Consider the following 18166-nt stretch of genomic DNA (forward strand, 5'->3'; position numbering starts at 1 on the left):
GCGGGCCGATTTGTATTGTAATTCGTGGTAGCGCCCTATAAAAATGGCAGTGGTTGGCTGGGGGTCGAACGCTGGCAAGGTTCTTCCGGTTACCTGACTTCGTGGTAAAGATCTGCATACGACGGATTTATTGGAGGCGGCTGTTTGGTAGGTGGCAGCGGGTACGTTTTATTCTATTCTGTTTCGGCTCACTTGTACTCAACCGGTGGGTGCACGTTGCTGCGGGTAAATGGTGGGGCTGGCGACTTGTAATGGGCTTGTGTAAAATCGCCCGTAAGTTCGCTCTAGGTTCGTGATTGTGGGTTTTAATTAACTTGTTTTGCCTGGCGCCATCCTTTGCAGGCAACGTGGAGGGAGTTTATCCGGCTGGTTGGAGATCACTACGCCATTAAGCATTGCTGCTCTGCCTGCTTTTACAGCTGCGGTCTGGATTGCCTGTCCTGCAGTTGCTGCTGCTTTGCCTCTTTGTCTCTTTGCCTCTGCTCTTGTTTTCTCTCCTTTGTTGTATTGAATGTGAGGGATTTTATCTTGTGTGTTTTAAGATTCTTTGGGGTTGGGATGCCATAGGGGAGGAAGGGAACTTTGTGGTGGCATGTTGTATTGCGTGTATGCATGGGAATTGTAGTGTTTTGTTTCAGGATGCCATCTGTTGTTTAACTGTTTAACCTCCTACCCTGTGTGGACCAGCCCCGAGGTTTTATCTCGTCGTGTGGATGGTGTTTTTTTAATTTTGTTTTAATAAACGATTGTAAGTGGAGCCACGTCTCTTGCTGCCGTGTATAACGGACCTGAGTACCTTTCTCTTGGAGTTTCATTTAGCTTAGGAACTATTTCCCTGGGCGCAATTCCCAGGGTGGCGTAGTCGGTGTCTTAAGGGGTGGTTCCCCTGAACTCTGAGCCCAGCGCTGCGACAACTTGGCGTAGTCGGCAGGATCTACTTCGGTCAGCAGAGACGTGTGCTCCATTTTATGTTTTTTTTTGGAACTGTAATTTGGAAGAGGCAAGGCAGCAGCAGTTGGTTTTGTGGCTATTTTTAAGTAATATCTGGATATTTGAGTGACCCATTGTTTGGTACTCCAAGCTACTCAGTTGTGCAGCCTGGTCTCTATGGTGCTATTATGGAGGAAGAATTGCAAGAATTGAGGAACCTAGTTTGGCAGTTGCGGACTGATAACGAACAGCTTCGCCAGCAGCAGGTTGCTTGTATATTTGAACCGGGTGCTACACCTTCTACCTCAGTACCTCATGCAGCCCTCTCCAGCCCTATAGTACCTGCAGGAGAGCGAGTGGCGTTTGTACCTCGGGAGCGCAAGTGCCCCATGTTCAGAGGACGTTCTGGTATAGGGTTGAATGAGTGGCTTGAGGAGGTACAGGCATGTATGCGGGCGCGGCATTTAGCTGTGTCTGATCAGGCGTTCTTTTTATTTGACCATCTAGAAGGGGAAGCTCGTGAGGAGATAAGGTACCGCTCTGGTGTAGAACGAGGGGATCCGGCTTGCATAATTGATGTTTTGCAGGAGTTGTATGGGTGCTCGGAGCCATATGTAGCTTTGCAGGAGGCTTTCTTTTCTCGGAGGCAACAAGAAGGGGAGACACTGCAGGAGTTTTCCCTTTCATTGATGGGCCTTATGGAGAAGGTGAAGCAGCGGGCCCCCAGTGGCACATTGAATGCTGACGTTTTGTTGAGGGACCAGTTTGTTGAGCATGTTTTGGATGGTGCTCTCCGTCGTGAGTTAAAGCAGATGGTGCGTAGGCAACCCACGGCCACCTTACTTGATGTAAGGGGTGAGGCGATTAGGTGGGAGCGAGAAGGTTTACCGAGTAGTCGTGGCCGAAGTCAGTCTGTTCCATCAGCTTGTGGTATCCAGTATGGAGTACAGGGTAATCCCCGGGGTGTGGGTGATTCCGTCCGGGGTTCTGAGATGCGTGAGCTGAGGGAACTACTAAAGGGCCAGCAAGAGCAATTGCGCCTACTTACCCGGAGTGTTGAGCTCTTGCAGAGCTCTCATCAGCGTAGTCGTTTCCCTCGCAGCAGTTCCATCATTTGTAGACGCTGTCAGCGGCCTGGGCATATTGCTAGGGAGTGTGATGGGGTTCAGGCTCCGTCTCGGTTCCAGTCTTCAGCTGCTCCCCCATTTTCTGGAGGAGAGCCTCACCCACAGCCAGCGTCGGGAAACTAGTGCCCACCGGATTGCAGAGCCACGGTTCGGATGGGGCTCCTACTGGCTCCAGGTTGGTTCCTACAAGTTTAGGCGCTGCCTCTCAACTGATGTCCCCATGTCCACCTCTAGACGTGGTGTTGGGTGGGGTTATAGTGCCTTGTTTAATCGACACTGGGTCTAGGGTGTCTACCATTACTGAAAGTTGTTTTATTCAGCACTTTGGACAGTGGGGTCAAGAGCGCCTTCAGGCTTGTCACTGGCTACAACTTCGGGCGGCCAATGGATTAACCATTCCTTATATTGGCTATCTCGAGTTGGAGGTTGAGCTTTGTGGTAAGTTAATGCCACAGTGTGGGGTGTTAGTGGTTAGGGACCCCCCAGGCGAGTCATCCCCCCAGGTCCCTGGTGTTTTGGGGATGAATGTGATCCGGCGGTGCTATCAAGAGCTTTTTGGACAGCATGGGCTGGGTCTATTTGAGTCACCTGCAGTATCTGCAGCCCCAGAACCTGTTATGCAGGCGTTGCAGCAATGCCATTGTTCGGAGGTGCAGTTCTCCAGTGGTACTTCAGGTAAAGTCAGGGTGCGTGGCCGGAAGGTATGTCGTGTCCTAGGTGGTACGATGAAGTTGGTAGCAGCTACTTGTTCAAAGCAGTATGCGAGTGCTACAGTGTTATTTGAACCTACCTTCTCTGGCTTACCAGGTGGGTTGCTGGCTTTTCCTGCATTAGTCCAGGTGAGAGGAGGTACTGCTTCTGTACCGGTACTAAATGTAGGTTCTACTGACGTGGTGTTGTATCCCCGTACCATTATGGGTACTTTGAATAGTGTTCATGTGGTCAGCTTACCTGCTGGTGTTGTCGAAGTGCCCTCTGTTACTGCGGATGTAGCATCTCTATCAGTTGCCCCCGCCATGTTGGACCAGGTGGATAATTTGGACCTCTCTTCACTGTCTGCTGAACAGCAGGTTCAGGTGAGGTCCCTTCTTAGGCGGTATATCTCTGTCTTTTCAGCTCAGGATGGGGAGGTGGGCTGTACCAACTTGCTAGCCCATGACATTCCCCTTTTGGACGATGTCCCTGTGAGGCAACGCTATAGGCGTATACCCCCGTCTGAGTATGAGGTGGTCAAGGAACACATTAATCAACTGTTGGAGACACAGGTGATCCGGGAGAGCTGCAGTCCTTACGCTTCCCCCATTGTCCTTGTTAAAAAGAAGGACGGTAGTCTGCGCATGTGTGTAGACTACCGCCAGTTGAATGGCAAGACCAGGAAGGATGCATTTCCTCTGCCACGTATTGAGGAATCCCTGGATGCGCTTACTGGTGCGTGCTGGTTTTCTACCCTGGACTTGGCGAGTGGTTATAACCAGGTCCCAGTTGCGGAGGAAGATAGACCTAAGACGGCATTCTGTACCCCCTTTGGGCTGTTTGAGTGGAACCGGATGCCCTTTGGGCTTTGTAATGCCCCCAGCACCTTTCAGAGACTGATGCAAAGGATATTCGGTGACCAGCAGTGTCAGTCGTTATTGCTGTATTTGGATGATATTGTGGTTTTTTCATCCACGGTTGAACAACATCTGCAGCGGCTGGAGTTGGTGCTGGGACGGCTTCAACAGGAGGGCTTGAAGGTGAAGCTCTCTAAATGTTCATTTTTCCAACAGAAGGTGCAGTACCTGGGCCATGTGATTTCCGACAAGGGCGTCTCTACTGATCCTGGCAAGATAGAGGTAGTAACTAACTGGCAGCGTCCCACTACTGTCACGGAGCTGAGGTCCTTTTTGGGCTTCGCTAGTTACTATCGTCGGTTTGTGGAGAGGTTTGCTAAGTTGGCAGCCCCTCTGCACCGACTGGTGGCTGAGTTGGGAGGCAAGAAGCTAAAGGGGGCTACACAGGGTGCGATTAGCACTTGGACCGAGGAGTGCCAGAAGAGCTTTGAGGGGCTGAAGCTGAAGCTTACTACAGCACCTGTGCTTGCCTATGCTGATTTTTCTTTACCATTTATCCTGGAGGTGGATGCAAGCCATGCGGGCTTGGGGGCAGTGCTATCCCAGGAGCAAGGAGGCCAGGTGAGGCCAATTGCCTATGCTAGCCGAGGTTTGAGACCACCAGAGCGGAATATGTCCAATTACAGTTCTATGAAATTAGAATTTTTGGCACTCAAGTGGGCTATGACGGAGAAATTTAGGGAGTACCTGTTAGGTCATAAATGCATTGTTTATACTGATAATAACCCACTCAGTCATTTGTCATCTGCTAAATTGGGTGCTATGGAGCAACGGTGGGCGGCGCAACTGGCATCTTTTGATTTTGAGATCAAGTATCGGTCTGGGAAAAGCAATCAGAATGCGGATGCGTTGTCTCGCCAATACCCACTGGGCCGACTAGAAGTGGATACCATGGTTCCTGGCAGTTTACTCCCTGATTCCTTACAGCAAGCTTGGTCATGGGGAAAGGCTGAGGTAACCCAAGGTGCTATTACAGTTTTTCCTTGCTCTACCCCTGATTTGTGTGTGCTTCAGCAGGCAGACCCAGTTATTCAGGAAATCTTGCCATTTTGGACTCGCAAGGAACATCCTAATGCAGAGGAACGGAAACAACTTTCAAGGCCAGCATTGGCCTTGCTCCGACAATGGGATCGCCTGGTTGAAAAGAACGGGCTCCTGTACCGTCAGGTTTGTCGCCCTGATGGTGCTGAAACTACTCTTCAGTTGGTGTTGCCCGATACCTTAAAGAATAAGGTGTTGACTCAAGTACATCAAGACCATGGCCACCAGGGCGTGGAAAGAACATTGGAATTGTTGCGCCAGCGGTGCTATTGGCCAGGTATGTCCTCCGAGGTAGCCCAGTGGTGTCAACAATGTGAGAGGTGCCAAGTGGCTAAGGATACACATCCAGCAGCTCGTACTTTTATGGGACATTTGTTGGCTTCTCGGCCCAATGAGATTTTGGCAGTTGACTACACTGTGTTAGAGCCTGCCCAGAATGGACTTGAAAATGTCTTGGTCATGACTGATGTTTTTAGTAAATACACTCTGGCTGTCCCCACCTATGATCAACGCGCCTCCACCGTGGCCCAAGTTCTGGTAGCTGAGTGGTTTTCAAAGTTTGGTGTTCCTGCCCGGATACATTCAGACCAAGGCCGTAACTTTGAAAGCTCCCTTATCCAGCAGCTTTGTGGTCTTTATGGGATCGAGAAATCTCGCACTACTCCATACCATCCGGCGGGCAATGGTCAGTGCGAACGCTTTAATAGGACTCTCCACAACTTGTTGCGTACTTTGCCTGTGTCCCGGAAGAGAGATTGGGATTCCTGTCTGCCACAGGTGCTTTATTGTTATAACACTACTCCCCATCAGGCGACTGGGGAATCTCCTTTTTTTCTTATGTTTGGTCAGGAGCCTAGGCTTCCAGTTGATTTCCTTCTAGGCAGAGTGGCGGAACCCGTGAGTGGACATGTCCATGATTGGATTGAAGAACATCGGACTCGACTACAGTTGGCCTTTGATGGGGCCAGGGGACGGTTGAAGATGGCGGCTGAGCGCCGGAAGAAGAACCATGACCAGCATGTTCGAGATCGCCCTCTAAGTGAAGGCCAGCTAGTACTCATTCGTGATTGTAGTACCAGAGGGCGTCATAAAATTAGAGATTGGTGGAGCTCTGTGATGTACCGAGTTCTAAAAACGCCTAAGGCTGGTGGAGCAGTTTACGCCATCGCACCTGTGGATGACCAGACCCAGGTCAGGCACGTCCATCGAACTTTGTTGAAGGCCATAGTAAATGTCTCTGGTGTCTGCCCTGGTAACCCTTTGCCTATGGAGTCAACATTTTCATCAGATGAATCTTCGGATGATGAGGACCTGGTGGTGTTGAGGCAGGAAGGCCCGGGGGGAGTGTCTGGTTCCTCACTGTCTAGGCCAGTGGCAAGGACATGTGCTGCTCAGAAGTCTCCTTTGCGGCCTGCTGAAGTCCCAGGCCCCTCAGTGGTTTCTCCATCAGTAGTGAGTCAGCCACTTGGTTCCAGAGTGGTTCCAGCCATGAGTCATCCTTACTCCCAGGAAGTGGAAGTGCGAAGGACAACCCGAGCAACGGCAGGCCAACACTCTAACGTTTACCATCTTCCGAGGCCTGCGGGGGTGATGGCACAAGGGACTGTAAGCTCTCTCGACCCTGTGTCTAATGCAGTTGCTGCCCTTTTTAGACCCTGGCGTTAGACTTTGTATTCCATCGTCGGGTCGACGATTTAAAAAGGGGGGGGTAGATTGTGGCAGTATGACTATTTTAAGTACCTGTGCCTTTAAATGGGCGGGCCGATTTGTATTGTAATTCGTGGTAGCGCCCTATAAAAATGGCAGTGGTTGGCTGGGGGTCGAACGCTGGCAAGGTTCTTCCGGTTACCTGACTTCGTGGTAAAGATCTGCATACGACGGATTTATTGGAGGCGGCTGTTTGGTAGGTGGCAGCGGGTACGTTTTATTCTATTCTGTTTCGGCTCACTTGTACTCAACCGGTGGGTGCACGTTGCTGCGGGTAAATGGTGGGGCTGGCGACTTGTAATGGGCTTGTGTAAAATCGCCCGTAAGTTCGCTCTAGGTTCGTGATTGTGGGTTTTAATTAACTTGTTTTGCCTGGCGCCATCCTTTGCAGGCAACGTGGAGGGAGTTTATCCGGCTGGTTGGAGATCACTACGCCATTAAGCATTGCTGCTCTGCCTGCTTTTACAGCTGCGGTCTGGATTGCCTGTCCTGCAGTTGCTGCTGCTTTGCCTCTTTGTCTCTTTGCCTCTGCTCTTGTTTTCTCTCCTTTGTTGTATTGAATGTGAGGGATTTTATCTTGTGTGTTTTAAGATTCTTTGGGGTTGGGATGCCATAGGGGAGGAAGGGAACTTTGTGGTGGCATGTTGTATTGCGTGTATGCATGGGAATTGTAGTGTTTTGTTTCAGGATGCCATCTGTTGTTTAACTGTTTAACCTCCTACCCTGTGTGGACCAGCCCCGAGGTTTTATCTCGTCGTGTGGATGGTGTTTTTTTAATTTTGTTTTAATAAACGATTGTAAGTGGAGCCACGTCTCTTGCTGCCGTGTATAACGGACCTGAGTACCTTTCTCTTGGAGTTTCATTTAGCTTAGGAACTATTTCCCTGGGCGCAATTCCCAGGGTGGCGTAGTCGGTGTCTTAAGGGGTGGTTCCCCTGAACTCTGAGCCCAGCGCTGCGACATGAGCAACATTGAACAATGACAAATATATACTTTTTCACATTCTGGTTCAGTGTAACAGTGAAAATAACTTCTAATTAAACTGCATAAATGCCAGGACAAGATACCAGGCAGCGTAAAAAAACAATTAGACATTTAACATGTTAATAATAAGATATATATAAAAAAGATGACTAAACACGGGCACCCTTTTCACAAACCACGTTAATGTTCGGTTTGTAAGAAGCGAAGAGCAATCCTGCACTTCAAATCACTTTACCATTTTGACAATACAGTTAAACACCTGTGTGTAACATTTGGGACATGAAACAGTAATTATTTACTGTACTAACCTGTTCTAAAACTAAAAGAGCACAGACGGGAGACATCCGCGGTGTTCGTATTCCAGGCGTTTCTTTACCTGAAGAAAATCCCGCGAAACTTCAACTAATGTTCCCGTTAGGCTATAACCCCCTCTAGCGGTGCACAAAGGAATATCGATTCTAGTATTACTTTTGAACAAAATAACCATAAAACTGACGGACAAATTGGGACAAAGATGCTGGAATAAATATGAGTATGAGTAAGTACAAAAATGGACTTATTGTATAAATATCCAGGACACACAATATATACAGCATATATGCAGCATAAACAAACATACAAAACAAACTCTCAATTAACTATATTACTGCAAAATAATATTTTGAAATACGTCATTTATTTTTGCATTTTATGACCGGGGATTGCGCCCCTGGGATCTAGCCTGGGTGAGCCCGTGCATTAAAACGCGCGTCATTCTAGAATTCAGGATGTCTTATCAATCATTTTCATCGTTCTGTGCATGGTGAGGGACTTATTTACTCTCTTCCGACAACGAATCCTTATAACTTATACGGTATCGATTATTATTGGTTGATTTTAGCAGATATGTCATACTATATTAGAAAAATACAGTTTTGAGCTGTACGATTAAATCGCCTTTAATTTATTAGGTAGTACCCATTATAAGTCATGTGTTTTAGTGTAAAGTGTTATCCACATCGAACAGCGTAACATAAAATAAAATTCTTTTGATTTAGAGATAAAATGGCCACCAAACGACCCCACTCCGATACTCTCGACGAATCTCCGTCGAAGAAAAGGAGAAAGAGTCAGGAAGCACAGACTAGCGAAGCGCAGACTGCCGAAGCGCCTCGCCGTGACACCCAAGAACTGGGATTCAAAATGCCCCGCAAAGGTTTGAATGAACAGATGACTGTCTTTGAGAGAGAATGAGAATTCTAACTAAAAAAGTTAACTTTTTCTGACATAGGCATCTAATAGGAAAACTAATGATAATGCAGATTTAACAGACCAAACTCTAGGATAGGTATGTGGTAATGAAATATTAATGCATGCTATTTAAAATTAATAGTGAAGTATCCTCAAGTCTGTTCTCATGGAGAAAGTGCCGTATGGATTCTTTTCTTCAAGTGTACCTGTCTAATGTTGTAGAACCTTTGGAGGAGCTTTATCTCAAGGGGAAGCTCCTCGGACAGGGAGGTTTTGGAGCTGTCTATGCCGGAAGTCGGAAGAGCGATGGCCTCCCAGTAAGTCCCCAAGTGGTGTGATCACAACATGCATAGTGATATCTGTCCAGAGATCCATCTTATCCTGTAAAATGTGACACCATCTCAATACACTAATTTTTTTTCCCCCTTTAGGTGGCCATAAAGTATGCCAGAAAGGGTGGCATGCAGATAGAAATGGTAAGTGTCCTCAGCCATGGAGCTCGGTTTCTTTAGATTAATTTCTGTCTAAACAGTTGCAGCTCTAGCTTAAGCTCAAAGCTGCAGGGATTTTAGGAACTGTAGCAGGTTGGATTGAAAACTGGTTAACTGACATGAAGCAGCGAGTCATTATTAGAGTCACAATGTCACAGTGGGCCTGCAATCATAGTGGGGTACCGCAGGGTTCAATTTTAGGACCACTATTGTTACTAATTTACATTAATGATATTCACGCCAATACATACAGTAAACTGGTTAAATTTGCAGACGACACCAAGGTGGGTGGTGTAGCAGGTACTGATCTAGCAGCAGAGAGGCTACAACGGGATCTGGATCTAATTAGCGACTGGGCTGATACCTGGCAGATGTAATTTAACATAGATAAATGTAAGGTAACCCATTCAGGGAGCAGAAATATAAAGATATGTACAGATATTTTATGGGTTCCACTGAAACAAAGATAGCTGATTACGAGAAAGACCTCGGTGTGTATGTTGATGCTTCCATGTCCCACTCTGGCCAGTGTGGGGAAGCAATAAAAAAGGGCAAAAGGATGTTGGGTTACATCTCTAGGTGTGTGGCGTTTAAATCAAGGGAGGTGATGCTACGATTATACAAATCCTTGGTAAGACCTCACCTAGAATATTGTGTGCAGGTTTGGTCACCATACCTTAAGAAGGACATTGTTGCCTTGGAAAAGGTGCAATGTATGGCTATGAGAATGATTCCTAGTCTTAGAGGAATGTCTTATGAGGAGAGGTTAGCTGAGCTGAATCTGTTTAGCCTTGAGCAAAGGAGACTAAGGGGGGATGTGATCCAGGTATATAAGTTTCTAACAGGTCTGGATGCTGTTCAGCCAAATGGCTATTTCAATATTAATTTAAATACTAGAACTCGTGGCCATAGGTGGAAATTGGTGGAAGAACATTTTAAACTGAATTTGAGAAAGCACTTCTTTACTGTAGCTTTAGCTTGTTGTTAGAGTATGGAATAGTCTTCCTGCTAGTGTAGTGCAAGCTAAATCCCTGGGTTCCTTTAAATCAGAGCTAGATAACATTTTACCAACTCTGACCTATTAGTTAACTTCTCCCCAAACAAGCTTGATGGGCCAAATGGCCCCCTCTCGTTTATACATTTCTTATGTTCTTAACATATGTACATTCCCTTCATAGCTTGGAGTTGACGAGCCCGTCCCCATGGAGGTGGCCATAATGACCCTCGTCAGCCTTCCGGCACCCTGCAAAAATATCATTAAGCTCATTGACTGGTTTATTGGGGTCAATGACTATATCCTGATTTTGGAAAGGCCGGACCCATGCCTGGATCTCCATGAATTTTGCAAAAGCAAAGGAGGATTCCTCACTGAAGAAGTGGCAAAGCATGTGCTGCTGCAGGTTCTCCGCGCTTTGCGTCACTGCCAGGACTCTAACGTCCTACATCGTGACCTGAAGCCGGAGAACCTCCTAGTCAATACAGAAACTCTAGAGGTCACACTGATCGACTTTGGATGTGGAGATGTATGGATGGACGATGCCTACAGGGAATTTGCAGGTCAGTAAGAGAGGTTAATTAAAAGCCTGTCATTCTGGATTAGTAGCAGGTAGTGTTTAACCCAGTGTTCAACAAAACTAGATTTGTGATTAAACTCCCTGTAGGGACGTTGGATTTGTATTCTTGGGTCTTAACCTGGCTCGCTTCAGTAAAAAGACCCAGCTGTACGAAAACTTTTGTGCGATTTTCACCTTGTTGTTTCAGGGACAAATGCCTATGCTCCCCCAGAGTGGTTCCGGAAACGGAAATACCGAGCTGGCCCCGCCACGGTCTGGTCGGTGGGGGTCACGCTCTTTGAGCTGGTGTGCGGCTACCTCCCCTTCCGCAGGAAGAGGGCACTCGTTTATGGCCACTATAAATTCCCACCATGGGTCTCTCCAAGTGAGTAGCTTACACTTTGCTCCATGACTCAAGTTCCACGAGAGGGAATATTATTTTCCGACTAACTGTGCAACTTTCCCAATCTGTTCCTTGACAGACTGTCGTAATCTAATAAAACAGTGCCTTACTGTCAAAGTGGCAGATAGGCTGAGGATGGAGGAGATCGAGCTCCATCCCTTTCTGAAGTAAAGCTGACAGTGGGCTCATTGCAAAAAGTACTTCTTGCCTCTAGAAAGGTATGCTGCTCTCTCACTTAAAAATAAAAGATACAGATGATATAGCAGTTGCTTTGCATCAAGGTAGCTTGTAACCCTTGGGGATGGTTTATAAAGCAACCATTGTTGTACTTTACTTTAGAAACTTAACATGTCACCATTTGAGGCAAGGGAGAGGAAGTCACTGCTGAGTCTTGGGACAGGTAAGAGAAAACCGTCCTTGTGTCTCATTCATGTGTTCAAGGTCTTCATGATTTATTTTGCTCTTGAAACCAGTGAACAAGTCTATTTCCAACAACTATGGAGAAAATGCTCTGTGACTGAATGTTTTGCATAGGTTCCAATTCCTATTGTTTCCTAAACTGCATTCTTTTCTGTACATTCATGCTTTCTTTTGCAGAAGATTGATGTGATGTGAGCATTAAGATGGGAGGTGCAGAGATACAGCGCCAGCGAGACACAGAAAGATGGCATGAACATGGCAGTGTTCTGTGACGCCAGGCATCTTAAGTAATGCTGAGCTGTGCCTCAATAAAGATTCAATTATGCAGATGCTCTTTATATGTGTTTTTTCATCTCTTTTGGTGTCTCTAACCATGGTTACCTGAATATCCAAGTCATGTTATGATGATCTGACCTGAATTAAGACGAGGGCAGAGTAAAGGGGGAATCCAGACATCTTGGGGTGATGCATGCTGGGTACTTTATCTAGGATTGTATTTAATGATTTACTAAGAGTCAGAGTCTGGCATGTGTAATTAATTACAACTTTACTGAGCAGCACTACAACAGATACAGTGATTTGCACAATAGTGGCTTTGTGTCTCCCTCAGACCCAAATTTATACTTGCTGCAAACACTTTCAGTCACTTATGCTTGTCCTGCATGTCTTAAGGGTTGTTTAAGGTAAAACTAATGCTACTGTAATTCTCATTTGGGCAGCATATGTCATCAAAATGTTTCTCAGCATAGTGTAGCATATTTGCTGCTCGGTTTTGAGCAGTAGGATGTTGCAGTTCTGCTCCAGCTCGTGGGAGTAGTTCTTCACTGGAAGCACACAGATATGACCAGAGTAGTACTTCCCTCTTGGACCTGTAGCAGACCATTAATGTAAATTGTTTGTCAAATGCATTTTAGATCACTGAGGTAGGATATGCTACTAGCTTGCAAGCTGTGGAATGCCATCTTTCTACAACACTCCTCAAAAATCTGCAAGGAAATTAGACCCTTGCTGAACATGAGCTACTACCTACAGGAGCATCTTGAGACATGATCATGTACAACTACTAACTACTAGGTTATGTTATGGTGCCATAAAATGAAACGTGTTTTACACCCTACTATGTGTTATTTTATACTAGAAGCAGCAAAACATCTCTTCTACAACAGCTGAAAAAAATATATAATAAAAAATATTTTATTAATTTGTTATAATCATGTCATATGACAAACGTCATCTTCGCCTGTACGTAGTGGTGAGCAGGGTTCCCCTAACTGCTAATCAGCAGAGGTCACTTTTTCGTTAGTGGATTAGCATTTGTGCTAACTTTGAAAACTGTCAGCAGAACAATTAGCTTTCACTAACTGTAAATCCACTAACATTTTCACAGGTAAAATGAATAAAGTTTAACAGTCAAAAACATTAATAAAAGTTAAAATCATACAGTACATATTTGTTCCTGTCTATTGTGAGCATGTCTGTAACAGTCTACCTGGCATGCTGTTGACTGACTACTTAAAAACACTTGATGCCAGTGGTTGATAATTTTTCGGATTTAAGATAGTCCAGCTAAGCAAGGTACGTTAATTGGGGCGGTGGGCTGAGCTACGGATCACTGCTGCGCTTTCTCTGCGTTTGCGGATTCTGTTGTCTTCGTGTTTCTTGCCCATGGTCAACCTTGTCGCCCAAACTAAGTCATACGCGGCTTAATTTGCCTACAAGGAGTGTTCGCAGCTACACATACTGTACAGTTTTTAGTTAAGACATTTTGAAAATACAAAATAAAATATAAACAGAATTTTGGAGCTATGGCACACATATTTATGCAGGTACGCCATTGTAAGGAAAGACTGAAATTAGCCTTGGCCAGACTGCCATGTTTTCAGCTAGGTAGCTATCTGGCCCAGGCTAATTTCAGTGTCATCAGAGTTTCATGCCTGCTGTGTACTATGCATTTCATATTTGCCTTACCCAAGATGAATAAGACCTCTGCATTCCATTTGGAAATATGGCTTCTTATTCAAATGACTGTGAACAATTGACCAAAGTGTCATGCAACCAGTTTACTGTTACAAATGAGAAATCATATTATGTCCAGGTAATTCCACCATTTTCAATACAGGAAGACTTTCTTATACAAAATAAATATATGTTCTATAGCTCAAACCATTTATTCATACGATATTTTGTATTTCCAAAATGTCTTGTAAAAACTGCACCATGCACAAACATTCCCTTCTAGTGTTGCTGTAAATAAGAAGCTAACTTAAGCCGCGTGTGACTTTGCCATTAGTTTGGGCGACAGGTTTGACCATGGCCAAGAAACAGGAAGACAACGGAATCCGCAAACGCACTGAAAAAACTGCAACAGTGATCCATAGCTCCGCCCACATCCCCGATTAACATGTATTTGCATGTAGTGAACTTGAAAATAAAAAGGCAAAGTAGGAAATGAAAATTCTAATTGGAAAATGAAAAGTCAAAAATGTAATTTAATTTTTAAATTTTTCAAATCTGACTCATACATGAGTGGAAAATTAAAATGCAAATGGTGCTATTTCATTTTCATTTTGCAGGATTATTGTGCTGAGACTTTGGAAACTATCTTTTTATCATTTTAATTTTATTTTCTGCAGAAAATACCTCCCATACCCAAGCAGCTTCACTGAGGGCAAAATATCAGCATGGGAAATTTGCAAGACAGGGCTTCTCTGACAAAAGGATCATTGTTCAAAAGAAAATTAAATCAGCTTTTGTTAACTGTAATATACAAACACCAGAGAGATTATACTGGAATCATTGGGGACCATATATTGAGGAGGTGCACTAGAATGGCATTTGCCTAGGCAGAGATTTTAGCATGATTGTACATGAAGAATTTTGATGACTTGTGGTATGAAACTGTTACACAGTCTGGAGGAACCAGCACACGTGCTTCAATACCATTAAGCAGAAGGCAAGAGAGAGAAAAGTCCATGTAGTGGGTGGAACTGGTCTTCCACAATATTTGTGGTTCTGCACATCTTCCATGTATCTTGATTAAAAATAATTGCTATGTCCAGCGGCAAATTTGGGCAGATACTCTGTTCCATTCCCACCCACTGAGCCTCCCTGTCCTGGGTTATCCATACCACTACTGATATAAGTTGGGCTGCCAAGTAATATTTTTTTTAATTAGGTAAGTCCAGACCCGCATTCTCTTTTGGGTTTAACAGTCTTTTCAGTTCAATCCTGGGTCTTTTGTTTTCCCAGGTAAATTTGGATAACCATTTATTGAGCGTTTTGAATGTAGATATAGGGACCCCTATGGGCAGGGACTGGAACATAAAGAGAAGCCTAGGTGGTATGTTCATTCTAATGCTCTCCATTCTCCCCAATAAGGATAGAGGGAGGATTTCCCATCTTTGGAGATAATTCTTTATTTCACATAGTAATTTACCATAATTAGTTTTGTGTAAGTATGATATACCAGGATCCCTCGGTATCTAAAGCCATAACTGTGGAATCAAATTTAGTATTTGCGAGCTTTAATGCAAAAAACATTCTCTGTAATATAAGTGTGGGTAGGTTACTGTAAAATTTGGACAAATCTTAAACTTAAAGCAACAGTAAGGTGTAGCGATCAGGGAGTTCAGTATAGGACTAAACATGCAAGGGAAGAAGTAGATAATTAGTGAAACTTTTGACCGGGCTGGAGATCTGAGGACTCATACACAGATGTATGGCACAGCAGATATTTTTGTCTGCTTTTCAGATGGTTGACGTGACATATTTTCCGACGCGCGCTCTCTGTCCGCTGGTGGGAGTGTGCTCACCTGTCTGCATCGGGGCGGAAGTCCGCCATGCGCAATACAGAGAGCAGAGGAGAATTGTAAAGGCGCGACCATGTAGAGACAAAAATGACAAGCTTTTGTGTAAATAAGATAAATAGCATAAGGCTATTTAGTTTGTTTATTAAAAGGACAATGTATAGACTTGTTCTATAGGAAAAGTAACCTTAAGAACATAAGAAATTTACAAACGAGAGGAAGCCATCCGGCCCATCAAGTACTTTTGGAGAAAACTTACCTAACAGCTCAGAGTTGGTAAAATCTTATCTAGCTCTGATTTAAAGGAACCCAGGGTTTTAGCTTGCGCTACACTAGTAGGAAGACTATTCCATACTCTAACTACACGCTGTGTAAAGAAGTGCTTCCTCAAATTCGTTTTAAAATGTTCTCCCGCTAAATTCCACTTGTGGTATGTCATGTCTTGTATGTCATGTCACTCGCCATCCAGACCTGTTAGAATCTTATATACCTGGATCATGCCCCCACTTAGTCTCCTTTGCTCGAGGCTGAACAGATTCAGCTCAACTAACCTGTCCTCATAAGACATTCCTCTAAGACCGGGAATCATTCTCGTAGCCCTACGTTGCACCTTTTCCAAGGCAGCAATGTCCTTCTTAAGGTATGGTGACCAAACCTACACACAATATTCTAGGTGGGGTCTTACCAAGGAATTATACAATCATAGCATCACTTCTTTTGACTTAAACTCCACACAGCTAGAGATGTAACCCAACATTCTATTTGCCTTTTTTATTGCTTCCCCACACTGGCGAGAGTGGGACATGGAAGCATCAACATACACACTGAGATCTTTCTCATAATCAGCTACCTTTATTTCAGTGGAACCCATAAAATATCTGTACTTTATATTTCTGCTATATTTCTGGATGTGGCAGTGTGTGAGGAGATGGAGACTCTGATAAAGTATTATAAGGCTAATAAGAACACAGAAAGGTGTAACAAGAAAAGGAGTGAGCAACTGGAGGTTCTGAGGTTATGGCAAAGGGAGAGGCCTGGAGAAAAGAGCAGAAAGTCATGAGAGAGTGATGAGTGAGAATCAGGCAGGAGTCAAAGGTGAAACAGAGCAGGAGTTACGACTTCCTCTGTATCAGGGACTGTATCTGTTAGTAGAAGGGCCACCTCTGATATTTAAGGGCCACTTTCCAGTAATAGAGGGCAAGATAAAGTTCAGAGGGGAAGAAACAGAAGGATGAAGAAAGTTGTTTATATGGGTACAGGGAAGTGAGCGACCTGTGGCAGCAGACCGTGAAGGAAGGACTGCGAAGGAGTGATATAATAATAGAAGGCCAGGCATGTGGGTTTAAGAAAAAAGGGGGTGATATAAAGGTGGGGTGCGGAGCAAGTGGTAGGGCTGCAGAAGGGCTGATGCATCTGATGGACAGCCCTAACCCTCCATGTAGAGGATGGAGTCAGTTTCAGGAGAAGGAGATAGAAACAGATAGTGAGGAAGGAGTAGAGGAGGATAATGCAGATCATAGAACAGTGGGAAGAAGGAGGGCTGTGAGACTCCCGATAGGGACACTCTGATGCTCCCCCTGGTGGTGAAAGGAGCACAGACACAGTATGTGTCATGGGCAGAACAGTCCTGGCAGACGGAGCTGGAAAATGGATGAAAGTATTTGAGGAGGAAACTATGGGACGGCACTTGGTGATGGGGGACATAAAAGCGGTTCAGGCTTGTGTCCTGGGGGTAGACGGAATGGAGAGAATGCTGGCAGTGGTGACAGGGACTTCGTGACTGAGTGTGGCTGAAATGAAGGTGGAGCCCGTAAAGGAGGGGGAGAGCCCAGCTGCCTATCTGCAAGCCCAAGAAAAGCGGTGGAGCACTGAGGCAGAGCAGGACCTGCAGGATTCGGTGTTTAGAGGTCTGTACCAGAGGGCACTGCAGGACACGCTCCCGAAGCCAGTGAGAAGCAGGCTAAGGCAAGTGGTGGGACTTATTACTATTCCTGAGGAGCAGTTGATCCACGCTATTGACTTGTACAGAGAGGAGGAGGACTCTGCTGAAGAGCATGAGAGGGAGCTGACGAAGAAATTGAGTTAGTCACCGCCAAAAAACAAGGCCTAATTGGCCTCTGGTCCCTAATTAGAACAGAGTGAGTATATACAATGGATGGGGGTTTCCTCAGAGGGCACCCATTTACTCACAAATTTGATGATCCTAGACCCCTGGGAGACTGGGGAACAGGCTGATTCAGCTGGTGTGCTGGAGCTGTGATCAACCTGGACACACCTGTCCAACCTGCATGTTCCAGAATCTTGTTTAGTAGAGGTTCAGATAGGGGCCAAAAATGTAAATATGTCTAAACTAACATCAGAGCATATCCCAGTGAATTTGTTAGGCAGAGATGCTTTGTGTCAGCTGCAGATGACATAAAATGTACGAAGGGGGAGTAGAGGTACTCAGTGGACAGTTCACCCTTCTGCAACAAAGGTTGTTGTCCAGCAGGGATAGTATAGCTTATACGGATTAGAAGAAGTTATTGGAAAGGTTTGGGAAATCTTAGAACAGTGGAGACCATTTATACAGGAACAATATAGCAATGTGCTAAATTGGAAATAGGATAAATACAGTTGTTAGTTGCGATGGGAGATTTCAGTGATCCTGGAGTGAGGGATGAGTGGGATCGGCTGATAGATCCGCTGCCTTGCCGAGAGAAAGACGGGATGCGCATGACGGCAGACTGGATAATATTAGGCCCTGAGGGAGTAGCCATTCAGATATGGAGGACGAGAGTAGTGGGAATGGTACAACACACCAGAGGAGGAGCCCCCCTTAGCAGTGGCTTTTAATCAGCCCACGCTGGATCTGGGAGAAATGA

The 18166-nt window shown here is 45.3% G+C and overlaps 1 protein-coding gene across 1 annotated transcript; it reads left to right on the forward strand.

The window, feature by feature from the left end:
• Positions 1 to 8443: 8443 nt before the first annotated feature.
• LOC125722684 (serine/threonine-protein kinase pim-3-like) lies at positions 8444 to 11681 on the forward strand. Its single transcript, XM_048998884.1, has 6 exons — positions 8444 to 8594; positions 8831 to 8946; positions 9061 to 9105; positions 10299 to 10677; positions 10882 to 11058; positions 11674 to 11681. The coding sequence occupies exons 1-6, from the start codon at positions 8444 to 8446 to the stop codon at positions 11679 to 11681; spliced, it is 876 nt and encodes a 291-aa protein (XP_048854841.1).
• Positions 11682 to 18166: the final 6485 nt, after the last annotated feature.

The sequence above is a fragment of the Brienomyrus brachyistius genome, unplaced genomic scaffold (assembly GCF_023856365.1).
Source record: "Brienomyrus brachyistius isolate T26 unplaced genomic scaffold, BBRACH_0.4 scaffold41, whole genome shotgun sequence".
In the NCBI taxonomy this organism is placed as follows: Eukaryota; Metazoa; Chordata; class Actinopteri; order Osteoglossiformes; family Mormyridae; genus Brienomyrus; species Brienomyrus brachyistius.

Coding starts and splice junctions, on each gene's coding strand:
- LOC125722684 (XM_048998884.1), top strand. CDS start 8,444: ATGGCCACCAAACGACCCCACTCCGATACTCTCGACGAATCTCCGTCG. Junction 8,595..8,830: donor ATTCAAAATGCCCCGCAAAG/GTTTGAATGAAC, acceptor CTTTTCTTCAAG/TGTACCTGTCTAATGTTGTA. Junction 9,106..10,298: donor GTGGCATGCAGATAGAAATG/GTAAGTGTCCTC, acceptor TTCCCTTCATAG/CTTGGAGTTGACGAGCCCGT.